This window comes from Hibiscus syriacus, unplaced genomic scaffold (assembly GCF_006381635.1).
Source record: "Hibiscus syriacus cultivar Baekdansim isolate YM2019G1 unplaced genomic scaffold, ASM638163v2 tig00004355_pilon, whole genome shotgun sequence".
NCBI classification, from domain to species: domain Eukaryota; kingdom Viridiplantae; phylum Streptophyta; class Magnoliopsida; order Malvales; family Malvaceae; genus Hibiscus; species Hibiscus syriacus.
In genome coordinates, this window is record NW_024062011.1 from 1,370,941 (window position 1) to 1,385,773 (window position 14,833).

The following is a 14,833-nucleotide window of genomic DNA, read 5'->3' on the forward strand; positions in this document are numbered from 1 at the left end:
ATTCAAAATCCAAACTGTTTTCTTTAACTTCATTCTTAGATTCTTCATCAATTCTTACAATCAATTCTTTAAAATCACTTAACTATTCAAAACCCATAAAACACAAGAATCAAAATCCTCTTCATCAACTCAAGATGAACTTGAACATGAAACCCTAGTAATATTCATGTCAAAATGTAGAGAATTTAACGTAGAACATTTTTCCTAATCACACCCAAGTCTAATTCTCAACAAGATTGCTTCAAAATTCAAAACAAGAATACATACCTTGCAAGTTTGGGGGTGTCAGTCATGATGAAGAAGAAGATGAAGTTTCTCTTCCATGATTGATATTTTATGATAATTTAATCCATCACATGGCAATATATATTATGATATCATTTTTTTATTCAATCCTATAGGAATTTCCATGTTTTCCATTAATGAATTTCCATATTCACCATAAAACCAAGAAATTTGATCATGATCATATTAAAAATTCAAACATGAATTATTTTGACTTTTATTTCCGAAATTCACCTTGAATTTTCAAATCTTGCGTTTTAGTCACTAAATTCACTGTTTCGGTTAAATCTGAAAAATTGCATAATTCCAAACCAAATTTCTCTGATCCAAAATATTAAAATAATATTTCCAACCATTTTATAGCATCCTTCAAATTTTTTTAAAATTCCAATTCGATCTGAAATACCGATTTCTTATCGACTTTAACCCTTTCTAGTTTTTCTTTACTAAAATTCCAAATCCAAAAATATGATTTCTATAAAAACTCCACTCTCAAGAGTAAATCATCTATTTATGGAATAAAATTCTCTTTAGGAAATTTATCACTTAATTCCTTAACTTTTTCCTAATTTTCTACTTTGACCATCAACTATCAAAATTTTCATTTTGGTCATTGTCTAAATTTTTGGGGTATTACAAAAAGCTTATAGAAAGAGGAGTTATTAGTGGATCAACTGATTATAAGTTTGTTAAGAATAAATGTTAAGTTTTATGGACCTAATGGAGCTATTGGTAGAAGGTAATTTATGAAAATGATTTTCTACCCATGTAACACTACAATAAAATTATTATTTAAAATCGAGATTAATTCTCGAAAACTTGGAAAATTGTCAAGTTCGTAATGATAGGAAAAATATTAAATTTCTTTACTATCTCGAGTGAGGTGATAGTGGTAAACCCTAGTGGGTCATAATGCAAGTGTGAGTTGGAAAGATAGTAAAAATTTGATAAAGATTCCAGAGGTTATGTTCCTGGTGAAGCTGGTGGAATTATCATTTGATGAGTTAAGATCATATTGGGTATAGGTTGTTTGTCTCCAAAGATGATTAATTCAGAAAAATACAGAGGGTATAGAAGTTATAGTTTTTGGTGAGAAAGTAAAATCATCGCTCAAGGTGATATCGATAATGATTGTGAAGAAATGATGTCAGAAATATATATATATATATATATATATATATATATATATATATATATATATATATATATCTTTTATGGCTAATGGGATAAATACTCAATTAATTAAAGTAGAATTGTCAGATAATTTCACCAAATTGGGAATTTATAGATGTATTTTTAGATAAATTCATGGGGTTACCTCCAGATCGAGAGGTGGAATTCAAAGTTGATGGTTATTAAGGTATTGAACATGTTTCTCTGATTTTGTATTAAATGACTTAAGTAAGCCAAGAAAAGTAGAGGCTCAATTATAAGAGTTGATTGATCAAAATTTTATCAATCTGAGTATTTCATCGATAAACTTATGCTGTTATGCATAGATTTTTTTTACAGTTAAATAAGACTATTCGAGAGAAGAACTTGTATGCCAGATTATACCAATGTGAAATTTTAGTTAGCAGAGATGGCTTTCTTTGGCCAGATTGCTTTAGCATATAGTATAAGAAGATATCTTAAGAAAAACTCATGTTGTAGTAATTGGAAACTCCCAAAGAATGATCTTAAAGTTTGGATTTCTTGGAGGGCTTGTTGGTTACTATCGAAGGCTAGTAAAAAAAACTTTTCGACATTATCTTTGATGCTAACCAAGTTTTAAAGAAAGATATGTCTTTTGTAGAACGAAAAAGGGTCAAGAGAGCTTTGAAATTAAAGAGGATTATGTGTTTTTTACTGATGCATCTATCAACGGTTTAGGAAGTGTGCTTATGCACAAAAGGTAAGGTTGTGGCATATGCCTCAATAAAGTTAAAGACTCACAAGAGGAATTATTTACGCATGATCTAGAGTCGCAGTAGTCGAGTTTTCTTAAAGGATTTGACGTCATTATCTGTATAGTGAGTGGTGATATAGTTATGCTAATTATAAAAGCCTAAATACTAGTGGAATTGAAGAGAGTGAACCTGAAACAAAAAAGATGTACAAAACCTTTAAAGGTGTACGAAGTGATCATTGATTATCTTCCAAGAAAGGCCAATGTTGTTGTGGAGGTACTTGCTCAGAACCTTTTTGCAGTTTTGTGAACTATGCATGTGCAATTAGCGTTGAATGAAAATGACACTGTGGAATAAATTAAAGATGACACCAATGCTTTTATTAGAGCTAATAATAGAATTACAAAGGAAAGACGAAAATTTCTTGATAAGAATTTTATAAGTAGAAAATAAAGAGATTAAGGACTTTTGAGGTCAGGTTCAACGGATGTTCGTATTATCGTGGGAGATTGTGTATTCCCGACGATTAAGAATTTAGAAAGATATTCTTGTTGAGTCCGTTGACTATGTATTCAGGTGGAAACAAGAGGTACCAAGATTTAAAGATTCGGTTGGGTGGCCTGAGTTGAAAAGAGCCATCACCAAAATTTTAGTAAAATGTCTGACGTAATATTAGAGGAAAAACTAAACATCAAGATGGTTGTATACGAAGCTTTATATTGGAGAAATGGTTAAACACCATTAAATTAGTTTGAGTTAAAAGATCGAAATCTAGTTGGCCCTGATTTAATAAAAGAAATGGATTATAAAATGAAAGTTACCCAAGATAAATTTTAAGATCGCTTCCAATTGAAAAAAGTTTTTTGTTGATCTAAAGAGAAAAGTGATTGAATGGAAAGAAGGTGATAAAGTTTTTCTGAAAGTATTGCTTTGGAAGGAAGTATTGAGGTTTGGACTAAGTCCGAGAATTATTGAACCATAGGAGATTTTATCAGTTAGCTTTTGTCTCCCGAAATGGACAAGACCTATAATATTTTCATGTGTCATTGCTTATTAATTAAAGATTAGATTCATTGCATGTTCTTACTTTGGGGGAAATAGAGATTCAATTAAAATTGAATTATGAAAAAAGAGCCAATACAGATCTGGACTCGAGAAATCCAGAAACTGCGTAATAAAACAATTCATCTAGTTGAAGTGTTGTGGTAAATACATAAAGTCTTCAAATTCGAGGACGAATTTTCTTAAGGGGAGAGAATTGTAATACCCCAAATATCAGATTTATGACCTTATTGAAAAGATTTAAAAATTTGTAGGCTTATTTGAATAATGATAAAAATATAAATGATTGGAATAGTATTTCAGACCAATTTGTAATCATGAATAAATATAGAGGGTATTTTGGTCCCTTAAGGAGAAATGAATTTAAAATTTATTCCTTATTAGGGGTTTAAGAAAGAAAAAGGGGAAAATAAAGCCAATATGTTATCTCTTTTGTTCTTCGTCCCCGTTTAAGGACAAACCACCATAACCAAGGTAAGGCTTAATTTAACTAGCCCTTCATCTTTTTTTTTGGGTTGTTCTTGGAACATTGAGTATTGTAGAAACTTAAGGAAGGGTTAAATAAGATTAAAACTAGGAGATGGATGATTTGAGATTGGAGAAAATGGGTTTTTGAATTATATGTTAGAATATGAGTTTTTATTGATGTTTACTAGTATATTTGACTTGTCAATGAAGTAAATAAGAGATTAGAAGCATTGAGGGGATTAAAACATGTTAGAAAAAGTGGTATGATTTTTAGAATGAAATATTGTTGGTAGTTTTTAGATGTTTTAAGAAGCTGAATGAAGGAAATTTAGTAGGGATAAGTAGAGAAGAGTTTAATAGTATTGTTGGGGGTAAACATAAGGAAATTTGACCAAATTTGGGTAAGATTCGAGCTAAGAAATAGAAAATATAGGTAAGGGTATTGGTACTGATAGAACAGTACCGATACTATAGGCTTAAAATTGGAAGGAATCGGTTGAGTTGTATCGATACTATGAGGAAGGTATCGATACCATTGATCAAGAATGCAAAAATAGTTTTGGTACCGTAATAGAGTATCGATACCATTGTATAGTAGTATCGATACCTTGGTATGGGTATCTATACTAATGAGCTAGAAATGTGAAAATAGGAGATTGTTATAGAAAGTATAATAATAGTACTCTTGAGTTTTGTTTAAGTATAATGGTTTGGAAATATACCAATAATTGATATTGTATATGTCTTTAATAGGTGATTGAGTAGATCGAAAACAAGTTCCCGAGTCCAGCAAAACGAAGGGCAAGGGCAAAGTACCTAAGTAATCAGATTTGTATTTTGGATACGATAGTGAGGCAAGCCAAGTGAGTGCATTTATTATGTACATATATGTTATGATAATCATAGATGTATGATTGCTTAAATTATGTATGGTGATTACCAAATAGGCACTGTGTATGTAAAACTAAGAAATTCATAATAAGTTTATGAATTTTTGTACAGACACTAAGGGTGCAACCCACAGAATTCATCATATGTTAATGAACAACCGTTTCGGCACTAAGTATTCAACCCACAGAATTCATCATATGTTGATGAACAACCGTTTTGGCACTAAGTTTGCAACCCACGAAATTCATCATATGTTGATGAATAGCAGTTTCGACACTAAGTGCGCAACCCACAGAATTCATCATATGTTGATGAACAACCGTTTCGGCACTAAGTGTGCAACCCACGCAATTCATTATATGTTGATGAACAACATTTCGACATTAAGTGTGCAACCCACGAAATTCATCATATATTGATGAACAATCGTTTCGACATTAAGTGTGCAACTCACGGAATTCATCATATGTTGATGAACAACCGTACAAGCACTATGTGTGCAACTCATGAAATTCATCATAGGTTGATGAACGACCGTATAGGCACTACGTGTGCATCTTAATAAAATGATAACGACTAAAAAGTTGGTAATTTGCCGTATTGGCACTACGTGTGCAAACTATAGAGTTATAATGAATTGAAAGAGTTAATTGAAATTATGAATAATTATTAGAGTAGAAATTATTCTAAAGTAAAAGATTAATGGCATAGCTGTGCATTTGGCAGGAAGGTGTCAATTATGCAAGTTAGATGAAAGGCTAAATGCCTTTGGGTAAAGACTAAATGCTTAACAGTGCAATTTGACATAAATGGTTTCATTCATTTATTTGACATAAAAGGCATGAAAGGATGCCATAAATGAAAATGCATAACGGTGCATTAAAGACATGAACAAATGTCATAAATGAAAATACATAACGGTGCATTAAAGGCATGAAAGGATGCCATAAATGAAATGCATAATGGTGCATAACAGGCATGAAGGGATGCCATAAATGTGAAATTGATGAATAATTACTAAAAATATGTATAGAAAGAAAGGTATGTTGGACATACTAAGAATGTTTATGATGATGGTATGAAGGAAATTTGGTTTAAATAATAGGGACTTATATAATCCTTATGGATGATGCGGAATAGTTCAAAACCAAATAAACATGATATACTTATGTATATATAGAAATGCTTTTTTAATATTATGTCTCAATAAGTATATACTTAACGTGTGTTGATTGCACGCGTAGGTAAAAGCAAAGACTAGTCGGGTACTAGGAGCAGGAGCAGCTATCATCAATCTAAGGTTGACTCTCATCAGTAACAGTAGGACAATCATGTTATTTTGAAAAATTATTGGCATGTAATCAAAATTAAGAAAAATTGCTCTAGAATGTATTTAAAGTGATAACTCTGATAATAGTTTTCAACGACTGTTTTATGGTTGTATTAAAATGTTTTTGGTTTTAAATTTCAAACAAAATTTATGGGTTTTGCAAATGGGTGAATGTTTTTAAAAGTCATGTGACACCTATGACTTGTGTACGGAAACGTATACGGGAAATGGGTGTTACATTTCGAGTTGCGAAAGAGACTAAGAGGTGAATGCGTTGTTTGGGATTTCATTATATTTGATCATCTATTGGAAAATCTTTAACCACAAGGATTAAACGAAGAAATTATTATATGTCATTTATACAAAATAATTACAGCTTTGTTGGTGGCTTTCAACAATGATACTTATTTCATCTTAGTTGTATTAGTCAACTCTATATTTCTAACCCCATTTTTTTCACAAGCATTTCATCGAACATCTATGCTTCACCTGAGATGACATGTATCTAACATTACACCTTGAATCGTTGATGGTCCCGATAGTCCCTTGGTTGGGTCTTCTCTCAATGGACCCTTATTCAAGTCAATACTTCCACATAATTCAAAATTAGATTAGAATTTCCCTTGCATCCCCAACTGAAAAGTTACACTGGAAATGAAAAGAAAGAAGCGAAAAAGGAAATTTGAGATCGAAAAGGAATTTAGGGTTTAGAATAAAATTGAGGATTATTGCAAGTTTTTAAAAGTTGGGGGACCTAAATGCAAGCTCCTGAAAAGTTTAATGACCATATTGCAAACGTAGTAACGATATCAAATAGCCAGTTACTTCGGGGATCATTGCAAACAACCGATTACGTCGGAGACCATATTGCAAACGGATTAAATGTTGAGGGACTGTATTACAAGTTTTAAAAGTTGGGAGACTTAAATAAAAGTTTTAGAAAAATTCAATGACCATTACTATACTTTACCCTTAACTTTATGTTGAATTTGTTTAAGAGGCGTTTATTTCTAATGAGGCGGTTATTTCTATATATTTTGAGCCAACCCCTCAACACAATAATAATAATAATAATAATAATAATAATAAATAATAATAATAATAATAATAATAAATTATGTGAACTCGATAAGGACATGCAAATTTGGGGATACACCCATGCAATGAATATTGAAAATATTAGGATGAAACATCCAATTGTGAGACTGAAGACCAACCCAATTATTGGGAGATATTATTATTAAATAAATACCTTCCTATCACATTTGATTTTTCTTAATATAAAAATGACCGTGATTCATCTATCGTCCAAATAAGTAAAACGAAGAATAAGATATTGATTGATGTCTTTCGTGGAACCTAAAAGAGGCCCTGTTAAACAAATCCATTCTGTCGGTCATTCACTGTAAGCTGGTGAGGAAAGAGAAGAGCGAAATAACTCATGAAATAAATGTTTATACGCGCCATTTTATTGGACGAGCGTATAATTACGGAGTAACGACGAAGTAGCTGATAATTTCTTTTGGAAACAGCTTCGGCTAACGGCAAACTATACTTTGAAAAAGATACGCGATTTGAGGAGCGTGAACTTTACATTCTCATGAAGAAAATTTGTACTCTATTATATGGTTGTTTCATAATGAAAACATAATAATATCTGTAATCACAATACTAATCATGTGCCCTTTCAAAGTCCTAAAACAAGAATTGTTTATAAAAAAATCAGAATTTATAAATAAAAAATAAATCGACTCTTGATGAAGAAAATAAAAGTTAATCATATCTAGAACTTTAAGTGTTTTGACACTTATATTTATCTTTATAATTTTAAAATAATGAAATATTATTATACTAAATTGTAATTCTTATATAAACAAAAATATATAATTACAAATCCTCTTTATAATAAACTATATTTTCCACTCATAAAAGTTTATAAACTCTTGTCAAAATTTTCTTTTAAGATTACATCTCTTTTAAATCTTTTAATTTTAGAAATTTAGTGTTACTATCTGCTTATAAAATATATTATTTTTTATTTTTAATTATTAAGAGATTTTATTTATTTTTATGACCTAATCGATTTTAATGAATAATAATTATATTTTAAAACTTTTAAATTCAAATACCAATTATGAGAAGTGAACGAGGATAGGAAATACAATAATAGAGGAATAGGGATAGAGAGCCAGGAACAAAAAGGTTGATTATACATAAGGAATTTAGTCCATTAAACAAGAAAGTTTGAAGTACACTCATTGAACTGAAAGTGGGACTATTTTCATCTCAAAAATTAAGAAAAAGGTTAGAAATATCAAAGGCGGGGAGTTGAGATGAACAGTTAAAAAGCGGAGGCAAACCAACCCATTTGGCCACTACGCAAATCGGAAAGATTAAATAAAATCTACAGGTATTACACAAATATCATCGTCATCTTCACACTTTTCCTAAAGAAAACAAATCGAGTTGAAACTTCGTCTCACTATTAATTTGATCCTTGAAGAAAGAGGGATAGATGGGATTGTTTTGAACTTCCCTTCTTTTGGTTGCCTCTTTCGTCTATTTGGAAAGAAAGCTGAAAAGGGGGGTTGGGGAGGGTGGGATTACTGACGATAAATTCTGGGTTTTGGTGGTCTTTTGGGTTTTAAAGATTTGAAGATATGTTGGGTGTGAATGTTTTTGTTGGCATAATAAACGCACTGATGATGACGAGTTCTTACCTTTGACTCTACCTCAACCTTTTTCTTTGCCTTCTCCAATCCCAGATTGGCCTTCAGGTATGTATCCTTTGAATTCCCGGACTTCTTTTTTGTTGATTTTTGGGGGAATTAAAATGAATTTGTGTTTTCTATTTTCCTTCCAAAATATTACAATGAGTTGGGATATTTCTTTTTCCTATTTTAGAAATTGTCTTTCTTTTAAATTATTTATTTAACTTTGGAGTATGCATGATGATTATGATTTATTAAGATTTTTAGCTGATCATTTAGACAACAATACTATATATAGTGACTCTAAAAGATATGTTTTGTACCCGTTTTCTCAGGTGGAGGATTTGCTGCTGGAAAAATAAACCTGGGAGAATTAGAAGTGGTTGAAATCACCGAGTTTGAGAGTGTTTGGAGCTGCGATTTGTTGCGTGGTAATGCTAAAGCTGTCACATTTTATAAACCTGTGGGGATTCCGGATGGATTTTTCCGTCTCGGTTATTACTGTCAACCAAATGACCAGCCCCTTAGAGGGTATGTTCTTGCGGCTCGGGAAAGGGTAGCTTCGACTCCGGAAGTCTTCGGTGACCATGACTCGGATTCAGGCTTTCCCGCACTGAGGAAACCTGTCAACTACTCGTTGATTTGGAGTTCGGATTCACTTCGCAATGGTTGTGGTTTCTTCTGGCAGCCAAATGCGCCGGTCGGTTACAAAGCGATGGGAATTTTGGTTACCAACTTTCCGGATGAGCCTAACGTTGATGAAATTAGATGTGTGCGAGAGGACCTTACTGAGGCTTGTGAAATTAAGGATGCCATACTTTCCGCTGGTGCAGATCCATTTCAGGTTTGGAACACAAGACCGTGCAGAAGGGGAATGTTTTGCAAAGGTGTTTCGGCTGGGACGTTCTTCTGCAGTACGTACTTTTTTTCAGAAGATGATGAATTGGAGATTGCATGCTTGAAGAATCTGGATCCGACACTACATGCGATGCCGGATTTAAGCCAGATTCATGCTCTCATCAAGCACTACGGTGCAAGAGTTTTCTTTCATCCTGATGAAGACTATCTGCCCTCATCGGTACAATGGTTTTTCAAAAATGGTGCACTTCTATGTGAAGATGGCAAACTTAAAGGTGAACCGATTGATTATTGGGGCTCGAATTTACCTTGTGGAGGGACAAATGACGGTGCATTTTGGATAGATTTGCCAGTAGAAGATGATGCAAGAAATAATGTTAAGAAAGGAAACTTGGAGAGTGCAGAGCTATATGTTCATGTAAAGCCAGCATTGGGTGGAACATTTACGGATATTGTGATGTGGATATTTTGTCCCTTCAACGGACCGGCCAACCTTAAGATCGGGTTAATGAACATACAGATGAACAAACTCGGGCAACATGTCAGCGACTGGGAACACTTCACTCTCCGGATAAGCAACTTCACTGGAGAACTGTGGCAGGCTTACTTCTCACAGCATAGTGGTGGTGAGTGGGTTGATGCTTTCGACTTGGAATATATTGAAGGTAATAAGCCGATTGTTTACTCGTCCAAACACGGACATGCTAGTTTTCCACATCCAGGTATGTACCTCCAAGGGTCAGTTAAACTCGGGATAGGGATTAGGAACGATGCTGCCCGAAGCCAGTATTTTGTGGACTCAAGCACCAGGTACCAGATTATTGCAGCCGAGTATCTTGGAGACGGAGTAGTTACAGAACCATGTTGGTTGAATTACATGAGAGAATGGGGTCCAACTATAGTATATGACTCACGTTCGGAACTGGATAGGATAATTCATTTGCTCCCGTTTTTTGTTCGATTTTCAGTGGAGAACATCTTTGACCTGTTTCCGACAGAGCTTTACGGCGAGGAGGGGCCTACAGGACCGAAGGAAAAGGATAATTGGGAGAAGATGAAAGATGTTAGTCCTACTAAGCATGGATATGTTCCCTTTTTTTTGAGTATATCGTCATACTAAGCATAGATGTGGTATGTTCAAGAACCTCTAATGTACTTAAGCACATTTCTTTCGTGTGTCAAGTTGTTGGAAATAGTGATCGGATTTCGTCATCTAGAACAAAAGGATAGCATTGCCGCTCCTCGCTGGTTTAGTTTCGAAACAGCAACACTCACATTCATGTTGCAGAGGTACCATGCTTCTGTTCAGCACTCTCTTTTTATATATACAAACTTTTCAAGGCAAGCAGAAAGTAGCTTCGGATGCAACCAGAACTCCAGTTCTCGACCGGTACATTGATAAAAGTATAAAACCTCTGCAGTTGCCATTCACTGTGATTGATTCTTAAATATTGTGGTCATGCTCATAGCTGCTATAGTAGTGCTTGTTAAGGGACTTACAGATTTCCCATGAAATCTTTGAATTTCATTTGCGAATCTGGAAAGAAGAAAGCCAAAAGATCTGAAATTGTTTGTCAAGGTTGTTGTATCTTAAACATAATGTATGCTTTAGGTCTTTGCTGTATATAAAACCTTGAACAAAATATTACCACTTGATTGATTATCAATGTCATTTAATTGATTTTTTTTTTTTTAAAAAACACTGCTGAATATGAATTTCAAACATTTGAATAATTAAAAAAATATCAGGTTAGCATCGTTAATTGGCGGGAGATTACTGATTAATTATTTATTTTCTTAACTTATTTCCAGTTTGGTGTTCAATTAATTAAGACGCGTGGCAGCTAAACTTAACTTTAATTATGAAATAAAGTGGAGTTTTGATGGATCATCATCCTTACCCCAAAGTTAAAGCTCTCTAGAACTACTCTAATTATAAAAAAATATTGTTCTAAATGCAATAATACATAATCGTGGACGCGAAATGCGCATAGATCTGAGAATTACGCAGAGGCAATTATAAATAATACTTGGATTGCAAGACATATAACCCTACAATACAGATTAAACGAACTTTTGGACATGAAATCCGAATAATTTACATTATTTAATCAATATTTCTAGTGATGATTCATATAATTAGTTCTAATTAAGAATATTGTTTGATGAATACAACTTGTCAAAATCCAAAAGAAAGAACAATTAAACAAATATTTAATATCTTTGCAATTCACAAAGTTTTTATTTTACATGAAAAAAAAGTTGGGTTTCTGGAAGACATAGCTTTGGAATCTTACACGAAGCTTTGATTCCACATCTTTCATTTTCTCAACAGCCAAACATGATAAAATCTGAAAAAAGAAATACATACAAAGCCAAGCATTAGACTTGCCTTGGAGGTTAATATTCCCTCGAAGTCTTCTTCTTCATTTTAATTTGCTGCAATTAGGCCATATCTGAATTGATGAAAATTTTAAAACCTTTGTTGAACTCCAGAACTTGGTCTTGAAATGATCTTCTTCCTCTCCATTTTTCGAGCAATTCCGTACTCATCGTCTCCTTCTCCTTTATCCAAACACCTCCACTCTAAAAGGCAAAAGTTGAGAAGAAGATATAAGAGTTCAGAAGCTACTTAAAGAAAGGGTGAAAATATTCGGCGTTTTTTCTGAAAAATCACCGGTGACCGGTATATTTATCGATCTAACATCGATCATATTATATTTCCCGATCTAACACCCGTAGTAGTAAAGCGCGCTCCCTGTCCCGCGCTATATGTTGATTTGGCGTTACGTGGGGTATAGCGCTCCCCCTGTACCGTGCTATACACTGACATGACTTACACGTAGGTATAGCGTGCCCCCTGATCTGCGCTATAAGCCACGTAGGGGTATAGCACTGCCCCTGCTCAGCGCTATACCTGGGTATGAATTATATTTAGTGCGGACTCTGGTCTGCGCTACACCTTTTATTTAATTACATATAGCGCGATGTAGGTATCGCGCCTTATATGGTTATAAATACCCTTCACTCTCGGTTAAGTTTCTCACATCTCCTCACATCTTTCCTCTCAACTTATAAATTAATACAACAATTCTGCCAATGAATAATAATTCTGATAATTTTTTCATATTTGATTTAAAAGTTCGTGCGATTTTTCATTATAAATTCTGTTATAAATTTTTTTATTATACTTATTGTTTATTATGATTATTTGAAAAAATATTATACTAATTATTTTCAATTAATTTTTGTGTTTGTAAAATTGAAAAGCATGAGCATACGTCAAAATAGTTCTGCGGTACAAGTAATAATATAAAATTATATTATTTAAATTATTTACGTTGATGTGTAAAAAGTTTATTGTGTTATATTTTCGTTCATATATAATTTATTTAATCAGGTTTGTTTCAGTTATTTTTTTTGCAGATATAATATTGTCGCACTTTTAAATTCAAAGAATGACGCGACTTTCAACTATTGTTTATTATGATGGTGAAATTCGAGAAGATGAAACCGTCGTTGTTTTAGTATCAAATGAGCGTGTTAAAATATCATTCAAGAGAATCATAACTCTTGAGGAGTTGATAACGAAGATTTCGATGAAGATTCATGTTGGAAGTAGTAGAAGAATGTCATCGTTGCAGTACAGATTTCCAACATCATTGTTGTCATTAACTTATACAGCATTCGAACTTTCGAACAATGATGATGTTCAAATAATGGTTGAAGCTCAAAGTAATTATTCAGACGCCGCTATTGAGATGCATGCATATTTTGTTCAAGTGTGTGCTGTTCGGGGTCAATCATTAAGCTCCAACTATGGGCTGGCTGAACAAGTTGATCAAGTTGACAGCCAAACTACAGTAATGTGTAATGATTTTAATGCCATAATGAGGAGACATTCATCCGCAACTCCTTACGATATGTACCGAGGTGGGTCCACGAACAATCTGTATGGCAACACCGCGTCCAGTTCAAGGGGAAAGCATTCATCTGCAAATTTCTTTGACCATATGGAGATGCCATCGACGCAACCATCTGTGCAGTTTCCATTTGACACGATGGCTTCAAGCTCCAGGGGGAGGCATTCGACTGCAAGCTTTTTCGATCTCAATATCGATCTGCCTTCCAGTTCAAGGGGAAGGCGTACAAGTAGTAGGTTCTTCGACCTAAATGTGGAGAGCATGGAGGAACCATCATCTCCACCAGAAGAACCGTTTCGTGAGCCTGGTGCGGATGGTGCTGAGACTGGACTATTCATTCACCCAGAATCACCACAATTTAACTCCGATGATGATGAAGTTCCAGGAAATATGGCACAAACTGACCCTCCAGCACACATGTATGAAGCTGATTATGGTGCAATGTATGGGCATGGAGTTTTCAAGCAAAGAAGAAGCGGTGATGGCTATAAAAAATTACAATATCCGTAATTCTGTTCAGTCCAGAGTCAATCGATCGACGACCGAAAAATATGTATGCCATTGTGCCTGACGCGAAAACATATGCAATTGGATGGTTCGCGTATCGAAAATGAAGAAGAAAAACAACATATGAGAACTAACAGTATACAACGGTCCTCACACATGTTGTGCTGAAGGGGGCAACCAAGATCATCCCAACTTGGACTCTGAAATGATATGCCAAGCCATCATGCCCATGGTAAAAACAAGCTCTCATATAGTTGTTGCAGTGTTGATTTCAGCTATACAATCGCAGTATGGGTACACTGTCTCCTATAAAAAAAGCTTGGTTGGTAAAACAAAATGCTATTGTCAAACTTCATGGCGAATGGGATGCATCTTACAACGAACTTCCAGGTTGGTTTAGGCTGGTGCGGACGTTGAATCGTGGGACAATTGTGGACTTCGAAACCTCCTATGCATACCATAATGATCGAGTTCTTCGTGATCGAAGCTAATTCTACCGGGTTTTTTGGAGTTACCCACAATGCGTTAATGCTGCCAAATACTGCAAGCTTGTGGTCCAGATCGACGGGACTTTCTTGTATGGAAAATACAAGCAAGTTTTATTATCGTCAGTTGTCCAAGATGGCAATCGCAACATTCTTCCAGTTGCTTTTGCTCTTATCGAAGGAGAAGATACAGATTCTTGGGTTTTTTTCCTCCGAAATTTACGTGCACATGTTATGACGAGGGAAAACATCTGTGTCATTTCAGATCGCGGAGCTGGGATCAAAGCAGCATTGGAGTCTTTGGGTCCAATGTGGCAACTACCCTTTGTCCAACATAGGTATTGTCTCCGACACATTGTTGTGAACTATCATGGAAGGTACAAGAAGAATGATGAGCGTCAATTAATTGTGCGAATGGGTAAGT

At 34.2% G+C, this 14,833-nt stretch overlaps 1 protein-coding gene across 1 annotated transcript; it reads left to right on the plus strand.

The window, feature by feature from the left end:
- The first annotated feature begins 7,268 nt into the window (after window positions 1-7,268).
- On the plus strand, window positions 7,269-11,012 carry LOC120193415. Its single transcript, XM_039195919.1, has 3 exons — window positions 7,269-7,330; window positions 8,584-8,702; window positions 8,972-11,012. Exons 1-3 carry the CDS (start codon window positions 7,269-7,271, stop codon window positions 10,612-10,614), a joined length of 1,824 nt encoding a protein of 607 aa, XP_039051850.1. The 3' UTR covers window positions 10,615-11,012.
- Window positions 11,013-14,833: the final 3,821 nt, after the last annotated feature.

What these genes read in the sequence shown, in the direction of transcription:
- LOC120193415 (XM_039195919.1), top strand. Translation starts at nt 7,269, where the DNA reads ATGTCTTTCGTGGAACCTAAAAGAGGCCCTGTTAAACAAATCCATTCT. An exon ending in CATTCTGTCGGTCATTCACT is followed by an intron (nt 7,331 to 8,583) that starts GTAAGCTGGTGA and finishes AAAGATTTGAAG; the next exon opens with ATATGTTGGGTGTGAATGTT. An exon ending in AATCCCAGATTGGCCTTCAG is followed by an intron (nt 8,703 to 8,971) that starts GTATGTATCCTT and finishes CCGTTTTCTCAG; the next exon opens with GTGGAGGATTTGCTGCTGGA.